Genomic DNA, 20,764 nt, shown 5'->3' with positions numbered 1-20,764 from the left:
GACCCGTTTCCCAGCCGTGGGTATATAGCGCGCGGAGCGTGGAGATGCTCCCTTCCAACCAGTGGCGGGGTGCAGAGCGCCGGAGGAGGGAGCTAGGCAGGGGCGCTGGAGAGGGAAACCCGGCGCCTCGTTCCCTGGCTGTGCGGTGGAGGTGGCCCCTCACCCTGCGCTAGTGATAGCTTCTCCTCAGGCAGTGCGAGCGGCAGCGAGGAGGGAGCCAGCCCCGGCTGTGTCGGCAAACTTAGGGCGGCTCGATTGGGTGGCTGAACTTGCTGGCCGGCGTTCGGCGAGGAGCTGCCGCCCTCGGGGAAGGAAATCGGGTAGCGCAGAGGGCGCTTGTTCCTCTTTAAAGTCTCCCTGCCCTCAGCCCTGTAGCCAGCGCTGCGGGCACGGCGGCTCCCGAGCAGCCAGAGGAGGCGGCGAGCTCCGCGGTTCCCAGGCAGTAGCAGCCCCAGGTGCCTGCAGGCAGTGTGGTGCCTGGGCAGTGCTTAGTGTTGGGGGTAGTGGGTGCCTACGCTGCTGCTTTCCTCTGGCTGCTGAGGGGAAGCTTTGCACGGCCCCTTGCTCGATAGGCTGAGCGGACTGTGCCACGGTTGCCGGTGTCCCTTAAGTTCATTGCGCTCCGCACGGCTTTTCTCCGCTCTCTGGAGAGCGGCTCGGGACCCTTTGGCGCACAGAGCAGGCAGGTTCCCCTGTACCAGGGCACCGGAGACGCCCCTTCCCCCGGTAGGCAGCGGGGACTGTAGCTGAGCCCTTGGGGGACAGCGCTGCAAGCATGAACATCCTGCTGGAGTTCTTCGTAGTCACTTTCAAAGTGCTCTGGGCTTTCGTGCTGGCTGCGGCCAAGTGGCTGGTGAGGCCCAAGGAGAAGAGTGTGGCGGGGCAGGTGTGCCTCATCACTGGGGCAGGCAGCGGCCTGGGCCGCCTCTTCGCCCTGGAGTTTGCCCGGCGCCGGGCTCTGCTGGTGCTGTGGGACATCAATACTCAGAGCAATGAGGAGACGGCAGGCATGGTGCGCCACATTTACCGTGAGATCGCCGAGGAGGCGGCTACCGCTGCCCAGCAAGGTAACTGCGCTGCCTACCTCAGGCAGGATATACTGGGTCTATATGCTGATCTATTTTGTGTTCCTGATATAGATCTAATACATGTTTTATCTCCCCCGCCTCCCCTTCTTTTCCTTTTTTCCTCCCCCCAGTAAATGTAGGGACTACAGGAACAGCCCACTGCCTGAGATCTGGGGACAGTGTGGCTCTGGGATAGTGGACTCTTACTGGGTTAGTCTCCCATGAGGCAGTGGTCCTACCTTCCTGCCAGCCTGTCTTTTGGGGGGCAGAAGGATGGTGCTACACCTGATGGTGCTCAGCGAGAGGTGAGGTGCATAGGTGCTGGAACTAGGTGTGCTGGGCATGCTGCCACAGCCCCTGGCTTGAAGTGGTTTCCATCATATACAGGGTTTACAGTTTGGTTCAATGGCTCTCAGTGCCCACATAAAAAATTGTTTCAGCACCCCTGGTGAGGGGGAAGTACCCAGTTTATAATGTGTGGGGAGTATTTCGTGGGAGGGGGCATTTCTGGAGATGGCTTCTGCGGGGCTCTAGTATTGCCATGCTATTATTTTTGTACAGCTTCCTCCTAACTTCCCATAAAACTATCTTTCACCTGCTTCAGGAAGGGTAGCTAAATGACATGCTTACAAGAAAATCACTTGCATTTTCACAGTGGTAGTCCTCCTGCCAGGAAAGGAAAAATGGTAGTTAGAGCTGAACATCCAGAGGGGGTATTTCTGGGATTCTTTAGTACTTGTGTATTTCCTGACCACACTGTCTGATGGTGACCAGGGGCATGGTTTGTGACTTAAACCAGGTTGGATTTTTCATTGTCCTACAAACCCAGCTGTAAGCAAGAGTTTCATCCCACACCCACAATCACTCATATCTGACCACCCAGGAAGGAGTGGGGTTTGTGTGCTTGTATTCCTTGCTAGGAAGAGAGTTTCATGAGTGGAAGAGCACAGACCATTTTCATCAGTATAACCTTTGATTCAGACAGCTGGAGCCTTTTTCATGCAGGAACAGTAAATATAGTGTTTGTTTACTGTGATGATGCCAAAGTAAATAGAACTCTTAAAGTGTAATGGAGGAGTGTTTACTCTCTTTCTGCTTTGTGACTTTTTACCTGAAGGTTGAGGTCTAATTGAGAATGTAACCTTTCTATTCTGGATTCCTTAGCAGCTGGAGATGGTGAAGAAGAGGTGCTGCCCCACTGCAACTTGCAGGTTTATACATATACCTGTGATGTGAGCAAGAGAGAGAATGTCTACTTGACAGCTGAGAGGGTCCGCCAAGAGGTTGGAGAGGTTTCAGTCCTGGTTAACAATGCTGGTGTGGTGTCTGGGCACCATCTCCTAGAGTGTCCTGATGAGCTTATTGAAAGGACCATGATGGTTAACTGCCATGCACACTTCTGGGTAACTATACATTTGTTTATGCTTCACTTTTGTTCAGTTTATTTGGGGAAGGGTGTTCTGTCACTTAGTTTTGTATATGACTTTGCACTTATACATACAATCTACTACTCTTTTGGATTACTACCCAATAGGGTTGGAGAGTGGCAAGGGGAGAAGAAATAGTTTTTGTACCAACTATTTAATTGTAAAATCAATGTTTTACATGACTTTCAGTATAACATTTTCTGTATGAACAACTTCTGAATAGTCTTGTCTACTGCTTTCAGTTAATACTTTTTATAGCCTTGCACTGGCATTTTAGCAACTTTAAGATAACACTTGATGCTATAGTATTGATTCACCGATTTCTCAAAAGATACTTAAATATTTCTTAAAAGCCCTGTCTGAGATGTAGCTAAAGTTGGCTGTAAGGGAAGCTGTAACTTTTGAAGACTTGGCAGGGAGGAGAAGACAACCTCGAAGGAAAATCAAGCTAGAAGGTCTTTATCAGAAATCTTGCATATTTGTAATTATAATTCGTTCTCCAGAGTAAACCATTAGTAGTAAAATAGAGCTACATGGATTCTTGTGTGGTGATGTTGTTTTAGTAACTGACGAATGCTAAATGAAAAACTTAAGCTACATAGTCATATTCTCACTGAATTTTGTTGCTCTTTTTTTTTTCTTGGTACTCATTTCAACAGAGTTATATAAACTAGAATGTTAAAGCCAGGCATGATACACACTGGGCCTGCATTAGCTGTCAGACTAAGTCCATGGCATTAGAACTGTCCTTTGGTCCCTCAAATAAGGTTATGAAATATACTTCCAAAACAGTTAAAGAATTAAGCAATCTGAAATCTACTTCAGCAGATGCCTGGTAAATTATTCCTGCATGTGTAATATTAAAATCTTGTGAAATATATGGTGTACAGAAACTTCACATGCCTCTTTACTGTAACTTTTTAACATAGGAGTTAAATGCTGTTTCATAACCCTAAAGGAGCCCCTTCAGATCAACACTGGGAAACACTTAATGGCAGAGCAGTCTAACTTTTTCCCAAGTATTGTAGAACTTGTCTATAAAGCATATTTAAACTTCAGTGCACATCAGATACTGTGTTTGGAGACTTAACTCTGAAAATATGCATTTACAGGAAACTTGAAAAGTTTAAAATATCTTTTGAACTCCAACAAGATCCAAAAGCTCTGTACAGTCCACTGATAAAATGCAGGTTTCAGAGTAGCAGCTGTATTAGTCTGTATCTGCAAAAAGAAAAGGAGTACTTGTGGCACCTTAGAGATTAATAAATTTATTTGAGCATAAGCTTTCATGAGCTACAGCTCACTTCATTGGATGCAACCACTGCATGCATCCAATGAAGTGAGCTGTAGCTCACGAAAGCTTATGCTCAGATAAATTTGTTAGTCTCTAAGGTGCTACAAGTACTACTTTTCTTTTTGATAAAATGCAGTAAATCCAACTGATGCTTACAAAAGCAGGGATATTCACTAGTTTTAATGAGAGTTCTTGTTGTGCTTTTAAGATGTGATTTAAATACAAAACTTAGACTTCTTGGAAACTCAGTTATGACATCATTGTACATTAAAATATGGGAGGTTCCTAGATTCTCCAGCTGTTCTTCCCTCAGGCATGTAAATCAAGACACTTATTTACAGCATTGTTTCAGAGAACTTGTTTTAAGGCACACATTTTATATTTGCTGAGTTCCTAACAGCTATAGGAAAACAAAGTTAGACTTAAGCAATTTTTGTGATATTTTTCCATTTAAAAGGAAACTTCTTCCAAACTCTGAATCTGTCAAACTTTTTGTATTGGAATGCTTGTTGTACATTGCATTAGCCTAAAGGCTAAAGCTACTGCAAGATCAGTGCTGGGGGTCTCCTGAACTTGGATTCACTAAAATTTTTAAGGAGCTATCAACACCCTCTTCATTTAACTGAAGACCTCTTGATCTAGAGAAGGAGTATACAAGCAGATCAGCCTGTGTCCTATGTTTTTGGCTTTTTTGGGGAGGTGAGGTAAGGGGAAGCTTGGCAGTTTTTGGTGTTGGCAGAGCTGTCCTCCTCCCTCTCCAGGTCGCACAAATGGCTGGTTTGACCAAAAGTGGGTGGACTTTTTTTATTTTTATTTTTTATTTTATTTTTTTAAACTAACTCATCAGATACCATCTGAAACAGCCAGATCTGGAGCCAGGTTTTCTTTTTTTAGTGTAAGTTAATGCTGACTTTAACTAGGACAGTGTGTCTAGATGTATGAAATCAGAGTTTTCCATGTCAGCTAAATTGCTGGTACAGCTGCAAAACCTAGTACTCCAGAGCATTTGTGTAGACTTATGACTGTCCTTGGAGGGTGTTTAGTCCCAAAAACCCATGAGTGGATTACAGTAAAACACATTCCTTGTCACGTGACTTAAAATAATTGAAACAATATTATAAAAGGAAATTCTTCCCACTTCCTCAAACAACACTCTGAAGTTTCAATGCACCTGTGTATGAATAACCGAAAAATATGACTTTGGCATTATCCTTCCGAAATTAGTGAAATGGGCACACTTTTATCTGAAAACTGCAAGTAAATTGAACAAATAATAATCTTCTAATTTTGTATTAGCAGCTATTTACTTTTTCCAGCATGTGGGAAGTGAAAGGCATGTCATATCTGCTGTTGTGACCCAGCTAGGCTGTACCATGTCACAGACTGGCAATGCCTAAAGCTTTGTTGGCATGCCTCAGCCGAAAGATACCTTTCATTTCACTGACATGCATGATTTGAATAGTACTTTCTATGGGAGTTTTATATAGCATGTGTCACCACTGTATCTAACTATTGCAATCTTTACTGAATAAAATTATCAATGTGTACTGAATACATGTAATTCAGTTTTCAGATAACGAGAATGCTTCTGATATTGAAAATTGTTAGGGGGCACTAAGTATGCTGCTGTATGAACAAAGCTTGCACTACTTGTAGCCCACAGGTGTATAAAGCTGCAGCACGTTAATGTAATGACTCTTCTCATTACACCCTCTTACAGTAGTTATGATATACTGAGTCATCCCTGTTGTTCAGTTCCAGGAATTTACTCTTAAATTCCGCCCAGACTTTTTCTCCCCCCGTGATGATGAGCCAGAACTTCGGTTTGATAAACTTCAGATCACAATGCAAGACTTATCTGTTTGATTAGCCTTCTTTAACTGATGACTGGATCATTCCTATTACTTGATTGTTTGTTTCACAATAAAGACCAATACTTGATGAGGCACCCAAGTGCCTCAGCAATGAGGGACTGTGTATAAACAACAAAAGAAATTGCACTAAATAGGAATCTTTCTTATTTGTGGTATATCTTTGGTCAAATATTGTCCCATATTATCCATCTTGGAACAGTCTTTCAGATTCTTTTGAGACTTTTTCCAGTACATATATGATTAAGATTATGCTATTTCCACATCCATAGACATTTGGTATCTACTAGGAGCTTTTTTAGGTCTTGTTGCTAGAATGAAAACTCTTGAACAAATGCTCTAATATAACAAAATACTAGAATCTGAAGACTTAAAGGTCTGTGGCACAGATCTTTAAGATCCAAATCTGAGGGAGATCAGTCTGGTAGTAATTCTGCTGTTTTTCTGACATGTATGGATTTTTCCAAAACTTTCAGCTTAAACTTACCTCTTCTAAAAGAATAGCATCTTGCCCATCACAGGAAGATCAGCTTTCTCTTTGACTAACCAAAAGGGGGAAGCAAAAGCATTTAACTCCAGTTCTGGAGTATTCCCCAGAATTTTTATACAGGGTCCTACCTTGGAAAGACTTTCACACGTTCTTAACTATGTGCTATGAGTACTCCATGTGTAAACATGTATATAAGTCTTTGTGGAATTGGAGCCTAAATCTTTGACAGACTTATTTATATTGATATAGTAAGCAGGTAAGAGAACCTACTGTCTGAAAAGTTCTCATTAGTTATCTCCTTCCCAAGCAGGGAATTCTTTTCTATGAAATGCCTAAGGCCTATGTTGTTAAATGTTTTGTTCAGGAAATTAAAAGCCAGCCAGTACAAACTGCATAATGTTTAATAAATCTACTGCATACTCATGCAGTTGCTCTACTACCTATAGTGGTTTCCAAAGGCTTGTGATCCAGGTGTGTCTTGTAGTACTGAAACTGTTACGTCAGTCTTGTTCAATCTTTAGAAAATTTTAATACTGTTCAATAATGCCCATATTTTAGCTATAGACCTTGCTTTTTTCTAGTAACTGTTCAGGTTGAGACCTAAGCTAAATTTTCTCATTGAAATAATCATGTACAAATGTGCCATATTTCAAATGACCTTTATATAAATGTATATATTTGCTCTGTATAAATAATGTGCATATATATATTTAAATATGCAGGTCTACAAATATTCCTGGCTTAATGTTTTGAGGACTGTGTGCATAGTGACTTATGGCGCAGAACTTTTTTTTATTTCTTTAGTATTTTTACTATGTATGTTTACCTTTAAATGCACATGCTAGTCAGTCGAGATGCTAAATAGCTGTTACACTTGTGTTCAAAATGGTAAATATAGGTAGTCTTAATAGTGCATCTACAGCTCCTAATAACTAACTTTGTCCTCAGAAGTACAAGACTGCAAAAGGGACGCTTACTTAAAAGTACTTGCAGTATTTGCCTGCTTTTAACAGTGAACCAAGTCAAGTTCTGTTCCAAATGTGTGAGGGAAGAAGTATGGTCTGACCTGGCTTCTATCACAATTGACTTTTCTCCCCTTTCCCCCACCTTAGAGTCAGTTGATTAAGGAGTTGACATCTGGGCAAAATACCCTGTCCCTAGACATTTCCTAACTTGCTAGGCTGCTTACATGATGTTGGAGTACTGAGTGAACGGTTGTCTTGGTTCTTGACTTCGCTAAATATATTAGTGCTTCTATAATAACACAAAAAATGTTTCTCTGCAATACAGGAGATGTTAGTTTGGAATGCACCCTTTACAGTAGGAAAACTATCCGTGTCCTATGCAAACGGCTTGCCCTGTCATGAAAAAGCAAACTATAATAATCTGACTAGGCCCAAAGGACATCAACAGGCTTATAGAAACTCTGGTTCTCATGGAAATGTCTGAATAGTTCATTGGAGGGATCCATAACAATGTGACAACTTCTTGAGAATGAAAGCTTCATGTTGGGTGGAGAGGACTACGTGAGTGACCAATACGGGTGCATTTAACATGTTCCATGGTTCAGTTGTGTCTGTCCGTGGTAATAAGCATATAACTGCTTTGCCAACAATACTGTTTAGTAACTAAATTAAATTAATTATGGATCATCTTTGCCCTCAGAGATTATTATCTTAAGCTTTTCTATAGTGTCCGCTACGATAGTATCCTACTACAGCATTTGAGTGATGGCCAGGTAAATTGCATTACTGTTAACTATGGTGAATTGTGGTGGCTGAGTAGTTAAGGTGCTGGGCTAAAATCCTGAAAGTCATGGGTTTGAGTCTCACTCAATCTCACACTGAACAGCTACCACCAGTTCACCATGCTGCAAAACGAGTACTTGATCCATTGGGTTAGGGTAGCTAAAGGCAGTTGAATATGATGCTTGCCACATCGCTCCCTTATGTACCAGTGGTTCTGAAACTGGTGTCCCTTAACTGCATCAACTCAGTGAGCCTTTGGCTTAGGGGAACTCTGACTTTGACTAACTGGTGCTCTTTCAAATCTAATGTTTGTCTTGTCACTAACCCAATCTCTCAAAAGGAAATCTGGATTCTAGCAAAGATAGTTGAAAGAATTATGTATTTGCAAGTGTTCCTATGTTCTTTCTGGTCCTTTTGTTGGATAAAGTCTTGGAATACTGCAAACTACAGTCATATAGGACATAGATACCCTTCTGCCAGGTGCTGATGGCAGCAAAAAGGGCTGGGTTCAGTTTTCTAGGCTGGGGTTTCCTTAAATGCTTAACACCAGCTTGAACCTCCCCCAGAAACCGGGGAATCTATATACACCATACTAAGTGCCCCTAGTGGGCAATTCTTCCCCACTCACAAGCACTGAGTGCAGGGGTTATAACAAAGAGAACTTCGTTGTGTGTTGGGGGGAGAGACAACAGCAAGAATTGGTCTTAACAGTAGTCCCAACCTCAGTCCTCCTTTGGCCGTTGTAAATGGCTAATGTGTTCTGACCATTTCCCTCCTCCCCACTCATAGATAAGTGTCCTGGGTTGGAGAAGTCCAAGGATTCTAGCAGGTCAGTGCTGCCTTGGCTTCTCTGGGGGCTTTATTACCTAACCCAGTTATAATGATTTCAGCTTTAATGGTTGGATAGGGAGGTCTGTGCCAGAGTCCATTGGGTAGGCTGCTGCCTTCTCTGTGACTTCAGCCCAAGCTACCTAGCTCTACTGCTGCTCTGTGCTGTCCATCCCTTCTGAGCTGTCCGTTGCCTTGGAGAAGCTGCTGCTGGTTCTGCCAGTCTGCACTGCTGGTCACCATGCAGCTGCTGCCACTAATGCTCTGCATTGTCTGGTGTTACCTGTCTGCCTCTACTCCGTCGAAGCTGCCATCACTCTGCACTATCCAACAGTCTCCGCTTAGCTGTTAGGGAGGGATCTAGGACTCTTGACAAACTCCTCACCACCACAGAGGCCCTCTGAGTAACAAGCAGGAGTCTCTTTCCTCTTCCTGTAGCTTAGTCCAGGTTTCCTTACCCAACGTGTTGGACAGCTGTGTTATTTCCCAGCAAGGTGAATTGCATTTAACTGCCCCCAATGCAAAACTTAACATTTATCAAAATGCCCCAAACCTTCACATAACACACATGCGAATAAGGCCCTGCCCATTCAGTCAACTCTCCTTGCTCTCCAACAGATGCTAGCAGAGAGCTTTCTTGCCTGTGGAGCTCTTGGCCATCTGTAGTAGCTCTTAAGCAGCTGTTGGCCGCTCTTCTCAAACTTCACCAACAGGTGACAGCACTGAGTCCCATTCTCTGTCATTCTTCAGTCCACATGGCTTACATGCACACAGTGTGTATTGTGCTACTTGGCAACATCTCTAGAGAAGCCCCAGTAACATTCTCAGGCTTCATCTTCACTGTAAACACTGCAGTGGCACAACTGCAGTTGCTGCGCTGTAGTGCTTAAGTGTAGACACTACCTACACTGATGGGAGGGGTTCTCCTGTCACTGTGGTTAATCTACCTCTCGGAGAGGCGATTGCAGGGTCAACAGCAGAATTCTTCCATGAATCTAGTGCTGCCTACACTGGAGGTTAGGTCTTCTTAACAACATTGCTCGGGGTGGGAAATGTGGATTTTCACATCCCTGAAAGTCGTAGCTGGGTTGACCTACCTTTTTACTGTAGACCTGGTCTTAGCCATAGCAATGGGAGGATTCGAGATTCTGTAAGTACCATTACCATTTGTGACTCTCAAGAAAACACTTTCAAATAGGGAAATTAATTAAGCTTCTATCTCTTCATCTTCAGGAAATGTAGTTTGGAAAACAACATCCTTCAAGGATGGAAAATAGGTCTTAATGAGAACGGTTTTTTCTTTAGATTTGCTGGACTTTTTATCTCTGGAGCTTGAGTAGTCAATAGAGCTGTCTTGCAGTAAAGCTTTTTTCTTTCAACTGTACGTTGTTTTGCAGTCTGTATGAATCTTGTGTAGTCTTCTGCGGAGGACAATCAAATTGTCACCATATAAATTTGCAGGCAGGCAGACATCCACTAGAAACAGTACACAGGATGTCTATTTATCTTGCATTAGTCTTTTTTGAATACTTCTAGAATTATTATCACAGGGCCCCAGCAATCATCTGTCTTCATGGAGCTGAAGGTCCTTCTGTGTGATTCTTTAAAAATAAACAAATTTAAAAACCCTCAGTGCCTATTTATATGCTTAATCCAAGGTTATAGAAGGGAGTGTGTGTGGCAGTGTTCTTGACATGGTCAAGACAAAGATGACTTTTCAGACCATATATCATTTCACTTGAACAGTCGGCAAGCGTAGCTAACCATGTTGAGTGCAAAAAAGTCTTAGTTCTATGAAAAAGCCCTTCTAAATTTTGCCTTATATACAGTCTATGCAAATTCAAGCATGCATAATTGAATTCCAGAACTGTTATCCACTACTCAACTCTAGCTGTGGTACAGATGTTACAGAACACTACTCCCTGAAGTTCATTGATGCTGTCTGTTCAGTTGTGGTTTTCTGTTCTCTAGTATCATCAGACCTCTGTGATAACAAACTTTTAGTTTGTATACTGTGGTGCATAAACAAAATGATCCATAGAAGTTTGCTTCTGTCTTTAATTAGGAATGCTTCTATCAAGGCAGCTAATAAGTGTTTTGAAAACAGCCTTTGAACATGTTATCACCAAACCTCCTGGTCACAAGCTTTCCCATGTGTACTAGGGCCTTTTCACTGATCCTGCAGTGATTAATCCTTTTTTTTTTTTTTTTAATGCAGACACAACACTGTTGCTCTTACATCAGAGGCTGAAAATCGCATTGGTCTGGAACTTGCTATACTTAGTCCTGCACTGGGGCAAAACAGCACTGGCAATTGGATGGCCACTGTAAACTTTAAGCTTCAATATCTTGTGAATCATCAGGACTAGTAACATTCTTGCTTTCTTGTGGTGTAAAACATTTGATGGTAGCTCCAGTGAGTTATGACAGATATGAAACTGCCATTCAGATTAATATCTTGCTTTTTCCCCACTTCAATTATGATATGACTTCAGCAATTGCTATTTCAGACCACAAATGCTAGAAACAAATGTCCTACACAAATTGGAAGAAGTTTGGCCTATTGACGTGGTAGACAGCAATGATTCTCAAACTGGCCTAGGAACTATTGGTGGTCTCTAAGTAGTGGGTTGTGGTCTATGGACAGCTGGTGGATTATTTGGTTTACCCTGATCTCCAGCTGTTAAATTATATGAAGATGGCAAAAATGCATAGAGAATGTACTGGTTTTCTAATATTCCATGTAAACAATTGCAAGTGTCTCAGACTAGTTAACAACTGCATATCAAAGGGGAGGTATTCCTGAAGCCTATATCTGTTAAGATGTGGTCTGTGACATGCCATTCTGAGAACCTCAGGAATAGAGTATTAATCTAATTTTAAGTTTCAGAGGGGTAGTCATGTTAGTTTGTATCAACAAAAACAACAAGGAGTTCTTGTGGCACCTTACAGACTAACAAATTTATTTATTTATCTAATTGTAGTGGCTCATGGCTCTACCAGCTGCTAAAATAAAGCTGGAATTGGAACTGGAGTATGTCATAAGGAAGTAAGACAGTAGGAGTCAGACTTTCAGGTCTCCCATGACCTGTCAAGGCTACAAACACTTCAGCAAATCATATGAATGTTTTCAGAATCTGTAATCTCTTCTTAAGCACTGGTCCTGGATGAATGATCAGAGAGAATTTAAATCCCTGTCTCTTATGGAAAGAATCAGCAAAATAAACAATATCTGAACAAGGGCATCAGAGAAATTATAGGATTAGCAGTTGAGAATTTGGGGAAGCAGGAGAACCTCAGACATAATTATTGTGGTCTTTCCCAGTGTGGGGCCTCATCCTCACTAGCAATATATGATTAGTTTTTTCACTGCTTTAGGGAAACACTTGGTTACAAAGGTAGAGTACATGGCTTTCATGTGACTGGGGAATACATTGTCCTGATGAAAATTTGGAACAGAAGATTCTCATCCACAGGCGGCAGAGTATTAGAAAACAAAACTGGGTTGTCTTTGTGGCAGTGGAGAGTGCTCATCAAGCAGCTACCTGGTTGGTTCTCCATGAAACCATGTTTACACATTCAGACTTGCTGATATCTACTTTCCCCTTTAAAATGGTCCCCTAACTTAATTCTTCGTCTTAGTAGGATTTTTTTATCTGCTTCATTCAAAAGTGAAATGCCATCTCCCATTGCAGAAGGTTGTTGGTAAGGGAAAAGGGGGAAGACTTCCCTTCATTGACATTTGTTTTTCCACTTAGAATTAGCAGTACTTAATTATATTAGTCAAGCTGTAACTACATATGAAAGTAGATTTGATCATTAAGTGTATGACTAAACATATTTAACATGTTTTGGGACTTGTATACTCTTATACTGTGCGACATCATTGAGGTGTGAAATCTCATGTGAGCAAAATCCAGCTACCATTGACTGAATGGATCAATGCTGTTTCAATGTCTTGATTCTTGGTAAATTAAAAATACACTCCACAATACATCTGGTTTTATTTTACAAATACTTGAAATATCAGATTAATGGTATTATAAGCAAATGATCACAGCACACTTCTCTGAAACGAGTGGCCTGTTCATGTGCTTTGAGTAAAGGTAGATCAGTTATGATGTGACTAGGATTATGCCCCACATGGTACCAAAAATTCTGCACATCAGTGTTTGCTCTCTTTTTAGTGTGCTTTAGCCCAGGGATGGGCAAACTTTTTGGCCCGAGGGCCACATTGGCATTGCGAAACAGTATGGAGGACCAGGTAGGGAAGGCTGTGCCTCCCCAAACAGCCTGGCCCCTGCCCCCTATTTGCCCCCCCCCACTTCCTGCCCCCCTCAGAATCCCTGACCCATCCAACCACCCCCCTGCTCCTTGTCCCCTGACTGCCCCCTCCTGGGACCCCAACCCCTATCCAATCCCCCCCTGACTGCCCTGATCCCTGTCCCTAACTGCCCCCCCACCTCCCATCCAACCACCCCCTGACTACTTCCCCAGGATCTCCTGTCCCTTATCCAAACCCCCCTCCCTTACCATGCCACTCAGAGCGGCAGAACAGGCTTATTGGAAAGCCTGGGAGGTGGGCAGGCGCAGAGGGGGGGACAGCGGGGGAGGGGCTGGGGACTGTCCTCCCCGGCCGGGAGCTCAAGGGCTGGGCAGGATGGTCCCATGGGCTGGATGTGGCCCGCAGGCCGTAGTTTGCCTGCTTCTGCTTTAGCCACACCATATAGTTTAGCTCTCATTCTTTTATAAGACAGTCTCTCCAGCCCCTCCAGTTACTTCGGTTAAACAAATTTGAGGAACATGGAGGCTGTGTTCACCTGCCCAATCACTTGCATTTTTAGCCCTGCAAATTTGGACAATCCAGTTTTATAGTCCTTAGGGCATTATTGCCTTCCAGGTTTCTCTGTTCCATTCAATATTGTGTTTAGAACAACTTTCTTCCCTTGACTTCACTTGCATTTTTCAAGTGAATCACTTTGTGGTGGCTTGCGTATTTCTAACCTTTCTAGGCCCTTTAGCATGGGAATCAATGATACATGCCTCAATTTTTTTTTCCTTTCCAGTCTCTCCATCTCTCTTCAGAATCCTAGAAGATTAGGGTTTGGAAGAAACCTCAGGCGGTCATCTAGTCCAACTCCCTGCTCAAAGCAGGACCAACCCCAACTAAATCATCCAAGAGAGCGCTTTGTCAAGCTGGGCCTTAGAAACCTCTAAGAATGGAGATTCCATCACTTGCTTAGGTAACCCATTCCAGTGCTTCACCACCCTTCTAGTGAAATAGTTTTTCCTAATATCCAGCCTAGATCTCCCGCGCTGCAACTTGAGACCATTGCTCCTTGTTCTGTCATCTGCCACCACTGAGAACAGCCTAGCTCCATCCTCTTTGGAACCCCCCTTCAGGTAGTTGAAGACTGCTATCAAATTCCCCCCTCACTCTTTTCTCTTCTGCAGACTAAATAATCCCAGTTCCCCCAGCCTCTCCTCATAAGTCATGTGCCCCAGCCCCTTAATAGTTTTTGTTGCCATCCGCTGGACTCTCCAATTTGTCTACATCCTTTCTGTAGTGGGGGGGCCCAAAACTGGATGCAGTACTCCAGGTGTGGCCTCACCAGTGCCGAATAGAGGGGAATAATCACTTAACTCTATCTGCTGGCAATGCTCCTACTAATGCAGCCCAATATGCCATTAGCCTCAGGGCACACTGCTGATTCATATCCAGCTTCTCGTCCACTATAATCCCCAGCTTCTTTTCTGCAGAACTGCCACTTAGCCCGTCAGTCCCCAGCCTGTAGCGGAGCATAGGATTCTTCCGTCTGAAGTGCAGGACTCTGCACTTATCCTTGTTGAAATTCATTAGATATCTTTTAGCCCGATCTTCCAATTTGTCTACATCACTCTGGACCCTGTCCCTACCCTCCAGTGTATCTACCTCTCCCACCAGCCTAGTGTCATAGGCGAATTTGCTGAGGATGCAATCCATCCCATCATCCAGATCATTAATGAAGATGTTGAAGAAAACCGGCCCCAGGACAGATCCCTGGGGTGCTCCACTTGATACCGGCTGCCAACTAGACATTGAACCATTGATCGCTCCCTGTTGAGCCTGACGATCTAGCCAGCTTTCCATTCATCCCATCCATGCTTTTTGAACTTGCTGGCAATAATATTGTGGGAGACCGTATCAAAAGCTTTGCTTAAGTCAAGCTATGTCACGTCCTTCCAAGTTCTAAAATTGGTATAGCTTGCAGATTTCATTAATATGCTATTGACCTTCTCTTCCAGATAACTTAATAAAGACAGTCTTCCTAAGTGGGCATTCTTCTCTAATGCATTCTTCAGGCTACTATGGCTACCACATGTAAAATGGCAAGTGTCCTGCCTTTTGAGAAGCGATTTGGCTAATTCTGCATTTTCATCCTTTAGAATACTTGAGGCTCTACTGCCAAGCTCAATATGAAAATTTAAGCAGCTGTTATGGTTGTCTTTTGACTGACTATAATCTCGGACACAGCCTTTGATATTGCATATCTTTACTTTGCAATTTAGGGATAGCGAGATTTTTGTGTGTATGGGATGGGGTAGTGTCAGAAGAGTTTAATTAAATTTCTGTTAACTAGTCCTCTTACCCCTTTTTTAAAAAATGGAGAGATTGGGTACAGTGGGTCAAATTCTGCATTTTATTGTACCACCTAACAAGCTGTGGGTCGAACTGAGCCTTAAACTTTTGTCCTTTGTCTCCAACGTGGTGCAAAAACACATTCTATTTGTATGATTATCTGTTTTATATGCCTTTCCCTACAGTACCCTGTTCAGATAACTGATCTCCTCTCCTCCCTCCCACTTCTTAAAAAAAAATGCTTGATACTTAATTGCAGAACCAAGCTTTTGAGGCTCAATCCATCTCCCATGGAAGATAATGGCAGTCTTTCCACTGGCATAAACAGAAGTTAAATTGGCACTTGATACCGTAAGCTTTTCCTCTGAGCTTCAACATTTTAGTCTGCATAACGTCTTTCAAAGTGTAGTTACATATGTGTAGATTGTACATCTTTGTAAATATGCTTAGATTGTTGAAGCCTTTCTGAAATTGGGGGAAATGCTTACATTGAAGAAAATATTAAACATATTTCATAAAACAAGTAGATGGGTTCTTAAACTCACAACGTTGCAACAAATTCCTTCTGGAATGTTTTGCCCATGTAAATAATTACACTTTTTCAGTATGTGAGAGAATTGGCACCTTAGCAGTAGTTCATAGTGTTAATCAGATTGAGACTCAACACCAGTGAACTCTCACAGCTGGAAATGGAAGGCACTAATAGGCTGAGGGAATTTCTAGGAATACAGGAACAAATGTGTAGTGGAAAGGTGACTATTTTAACGCGATCCTTTGAAAATTCAAGTTTGTTTGGCTGTTAAATTCTACGCCTAAATTGGTTTGTGAATGAGCATTTGGGCTGCTTTTTTGGGGTTTTTTTTGTTTGTTTTTTTTTCCCCCCCATTTGCTGTTTGTTTAAATTTTTGTGACAACTTCTCAGATATCCTGCCCATGTCCCTGACTTGGGAAAGCACTGAAGCATGTGCTTACCTTTTAAGAATTTGCTTAAAGTTAACCTCATGCTTAAGAGTTCTATTAAATGGGGGCATTTCCCTGAATAGGGTCTAAATGATCTAAAGAGTTGAATAGTCCTAAACCCTTCCTAGCCATTGCAATCTGCCATCACTTCCAATAATTTAAATTTTAAAAAAAAAACTGCTAAAGACGTTGCAAGAGACCAGTCATGCACAATCGTAGACAACATGTAGAATGATGCCCAGACCTGCCAAATGTACCAAGTACTCAGAGCTGTTATTGAAGCTGATCGAAGTTGTAGGTTCTCAGGCTCTCTTATAGCTCTTGCTGTTGAAAGGCATATGATGTGTGGATGTGGCTCTCCTGCCACCCCCTCCCCCCAAAAAAGTATATGGAAATAAGTTGCAGTGATGCAGCTGAGAAATTGAAGACGAGGTAGCAGTTGTATTGTAGCAAATGGGGCACTAGCATAGCCTAGCTGGTCCTCTCACAGCCTAAAGATAGGAATTGTCCATTTCCCTTTCTTTAAATCACTAAAGAAAACTCTTCATGAACAGTTGACCTGTGTAGTTAGATGAATGCCCCAGTCAGTAGAATGCTGAACACCTTTATAACAGTTGTCTGTTTAAAATGACCAGAGCAGTGAATTTAACATTTCTTGGCTTGAGGGTATGAAGTGGAAATCTTATCTTGGTAGAACTCTTACTCTTGGTACAGCCAATTAGTGAATCTCTGAAAATGCATTATCCATTTTTTTTTTTCTAAAAACTCCAGTAAACTTTATGTATAAAAATGTTAGTTTTAATTGAATGGGAATTACTCTACGGCAGGGGTTCTCAAACTGGCGGTCGGGACCCCTCAGGAAGTCACAAGGTTATTACATTGGGGGTCGTGAGCTGTCAGCCTCCACCCCAGACCCCACTTTGTCTCCAGCATTTATAATGGTGTTAAATATATAAAAACATGTTTTTTAATTTATAACAGGGGGTCACACTCAGAGGCATGCTATGTGAAAGGGGTCACAAGTACAAAAGTTTGAGAATCACTGTTCTACACTAAGTTGGAGCTACCAGCAGTCTTCAGTTATTTCATAGTCAAACACATGTTACTGTTATCAAATCTTCGTTCATCTGTAAAATCTCCTGTATTTCCTTATTACTGATTAGATGCTTATGTACAAAGATAAACTCTTTCCTGGCAAGAGGCGTATCCCTCCTGTTGAATGTTCGGTGATGGTAAAATCACTCTTTTTATAATAAGGCATTTAACACAAATCAGTGTTTGTATTGCTGAATGTATTAAGCAGGAAGAGCAGGCTGACTAAAAAATTCCTATTTGCATACAAATACCATGGTAAACAGTAGTCATAGTGAAAAAGCAGCTTTAAGGTATCTAAAACTTAGACAACCTCTGCAGTTTTTATCTAAAGATTATCTACTTCTTGAAAATGCACAATCTGTTACATAACACATAGTCCAAAGGCATCATTCACTTTAATATTAATGAATAAGTTTACATAAATTCTTTAAAAAACAAAACAAAACACGCATTCTGAATAAAGAACAAAGCTGTCAGAAGATCATGCAGAGTAAAACAGAAAGTTATGCCAAATGTGTGACACGATGACTAAGCTTTATAGCAAGTTCTGTCTAGGAAAAAACTGCATTTAAAAGTTGATCTGCATTCTTATTTGCTGAACAGAGCATTCTGAGCTCACTCTTATCTAACAGAATAAAACACCCACATAAAATTCCTTTCAGAATAGTTAGGGAATACATAAATTGAAGAGTCATACAGTAATTGGAAACTGCTTAATTTTTGGCAAGACTTTCCAATATTGGGGGATAGATAAATAAAAATATTTTGCACGCCAAACTGGTTTGGATACTTGCTACAAACATATATTAATGAGGGTGAGAGAATTCCTCACACAACTGAGTGCAGCTTTGCAGTACTTTTGCTAATTGAAGCCCTGGCCTCTAGATTATCTATAAACAATAATATATTTAGTCACTTGATTTCAGCCAGGACTTGAACCCCTAACTTTTATGAAAGGGAGGGAGAGTACCCATTAACTCAGGACAGTACTCAGCTTGTGGAAACTCTTCAAGAACTGAGTTTGACACTTGAATTGATATATGTTCTGTCTTCCTCACTGGCAAATGTATCTAGGTGAAACAGCAACATGGTGGTAATAGTAATAGCTGTAGTGGTAATTAGAGGATTTATCTTCATGTACTTGTGTTACAACTGTGGTAGAACTCTGTAGTCCAGGCCACGTGTGTTTAGCCCCTTTTTGCTCATTTGAGAACTGTATGATGAGTGGAGTATGGCTCTAAAGGTATGTCTACACTGCAGCTGCGAGCATGCTTCACGGCTTGAGTAGATGCCTATTCCTCTACTTGAGCTGGCGAGCTAAAAAGAGTCGTGTTGCTGGGGGTAGCACAGGTGGCAGCTTCTGTACCCAGAAGGTCTGGGGAGATTTGTACTCAAACACCTAGCCTGAGCCACTGTACATGCTACCCTGGCATGCTGCTATTTTTAGTGCACTAGCTCTAGGAGAGCTAGTATATGTCTACTACGAGTACCTATTCAAGAAGCTGGCAGCGGATGGTATTCACTGGAATCATCTAAGCGCAGGTTAAAGAATAAAATTCCTGAAGTCCAAAGCTGGTCTGTGGGTCCAGCTGCCAGAGGTGGAAGGTGGAGAGTTAGAAGGGCATGTCTCTGGTTGTTCCATGTTGCTACATCCTAGTTCAGCAGCCTGTTGATGTTTGCCTGAATTTTAGTCCAGTGATGCAGGAGAACTTTTCATGCAGGAGCCGCTCCAAATGGTCTGCCAGGTTTTTAGATGGAGCTAATTTCCCATGCCTTCTTTTGTAGCTTATTAAACCTCTCCAAGGCATCAATATTCACCTCAGTCACTTGGTGACAAAGGATCTCCAGGGCATAGACGAATGGGTGTTTACCTGGAACAGGTGCTTTTTTCATTCTAGAATTGTCAGCAAGTTGTCATCTTTCAGTGTCACCACTCCCAGAAATGTTAAGACCATCATAGTAAAAGATCCCTGGCCAGTCCACCCACACTGAACCCAGGAAAAGCCCGCCCCACCCCTTTACTTTACTTTTTTTTTTAAATAAAGTCAGGAGAAACAGGGATGTACCAGCTTATGAGCAAAGAAATGGAGGAGGCTGCATGCCAACAAGATAAAAGCTGTAACTTTCCCCTTGCTAGTATAATATAATGAGATGCTCAACTGTTTCTCCCGATCTTCTCTCCTTACCCCCAGAAAGGGATGAAGGTGATGGTCTCTCTCAGGCTGGGGTGTGTGAAATGTTAAAGGAAAAACTGGGTTTTATTAAGAGGAGGAAATCCACTACTATGTTTTCCTGTGGTATTTGTGTGTAAACCCACGGGAACTGTATTCTCTAGAGGAAGAAAATAACGGTGAATAAAGGAAAAGTAGAAAAGTGTGTGATCTAGGACAGATGGGAATCTGAATACATTAACCCCACATAAACCTGAGATGATACTCCCCCCGCACCCCTATCTGAAAAGAATCTCAGGAAGGAAAGAAACTTCTGGAGTCAATTACAGTCTCCACTCAAAGTAGAAAAAATGTAATCATGTATGGAACAGAATATGGCCTAGTCATATTTTATTCAAGTAACCATTAGTTTCAGTCTGAGTATTTACCTGCAGTTTACCAAAAAAGAGAGCTCCCTTCCACTGTGTCGCATACATGCCTTGAGTTATACAAGATCACAAGAAACTGAGGTCTTCAGATAACGTAAGGGCACCTACGTAACTACATGAATGAGCCAACAATAACGCACGCATCCTTACATTTTTCTCTGTCTAAACACTAATTTTCCATCCTTTCCTCTAAACCCCCCCCTCTCAAGTAAGCCTTCTAATATAGTGTATAAGAGATTTAATTTAGCCAGACTTTGTGTTCAGCTGTCATAGACACGATATAATTACTTTTATATTAGGTAAAGAATGGAAAACTAACTAATGCTTCTAGCAAACTAATACCACCAGCTATCTATGATTTGAATAGAACTACTTATCTTATCTCTGCTGTCTCCCCATTGTGAAGAGCTTTGTGGGACTAAGTTTTGATTAAGAAAACTACTTAATTCAGTTTCAGTTTGCTTCTGATACATTGCACATTTGCTTACTGAACACAAGAAAAGCACTGCAGTAGTAGAAATGGTCGTGAATAGCAATTATACTCAAAGATCTCAATCTAGAGGGATTTTTGTAATTGATCATTACATGATCACATTGGTTATCTTTAGTCTTTAAGAGTGGTGTATTTAGACCTATTTATAACTAAAGATAGTACCTGTAGATGGTATGCTGCAGATTTTTTTAATAGTAGTTTAAGTCAGAAATCCGTTTCATATGGATTTAATCTTGGAGAGACATAACTTGACACTTGTATCTCAGTTCAGTA

The 20,764-nt window shown here is 41.9% G+C and overlaps 1 protein-coding gene across 2 annotated transcripts in view; it reads left to right on the top strand.

The window, feature by feature from the left end:
• The first annotated feature begins 11 nt into the window (after positions 1-11).
• The window catches only part of RDH10 (retinol dehydrogenase 10), a 38,375-nt gene continuing 17,622 nt past the window's right edge, over positions 12-20,764 (top strand). Inside the window, exons 1-2 of one of the 2 annotated variants that reach the window (XM_077810145.1) lie at positions 12-1,067; positions 2,235-2,470. In XM_077810145.1, coding sequence (XP_077666271.1) covers positions 776-1,067; positions 2,235-2,470 — 528 coding nt within the window. In that variant the 5' untranslated portion in view covers positions 12-775. Of the gene's footprint in view, positions 1,068-2,231; positions 2,471-20,764 lie in introns of both variants that reach the window. The other variant, XM_077810144.1, reaches the window with a different exon arrangement.

The sequence above is a fragment of the Eretmochelys imbricata genome, chromosome 2, assembly GCF_965152235.1.
Source record: "Eretmochelys imbricata isolate rEreImb1 chromosome 2, rEreImb1.hap1, whole genome shotgun sequence".
NCBI lineage: Eukaryota > Metazoa > Chordata > Testudines > Cheloniidae > Eretmochelys > Eretmochelys imbricata.
The sequence above is the reverse complement of the archived record's forward strand: the minus strand, read 5'-3'. Positions and strand labels throughout refer to the sequence as shown.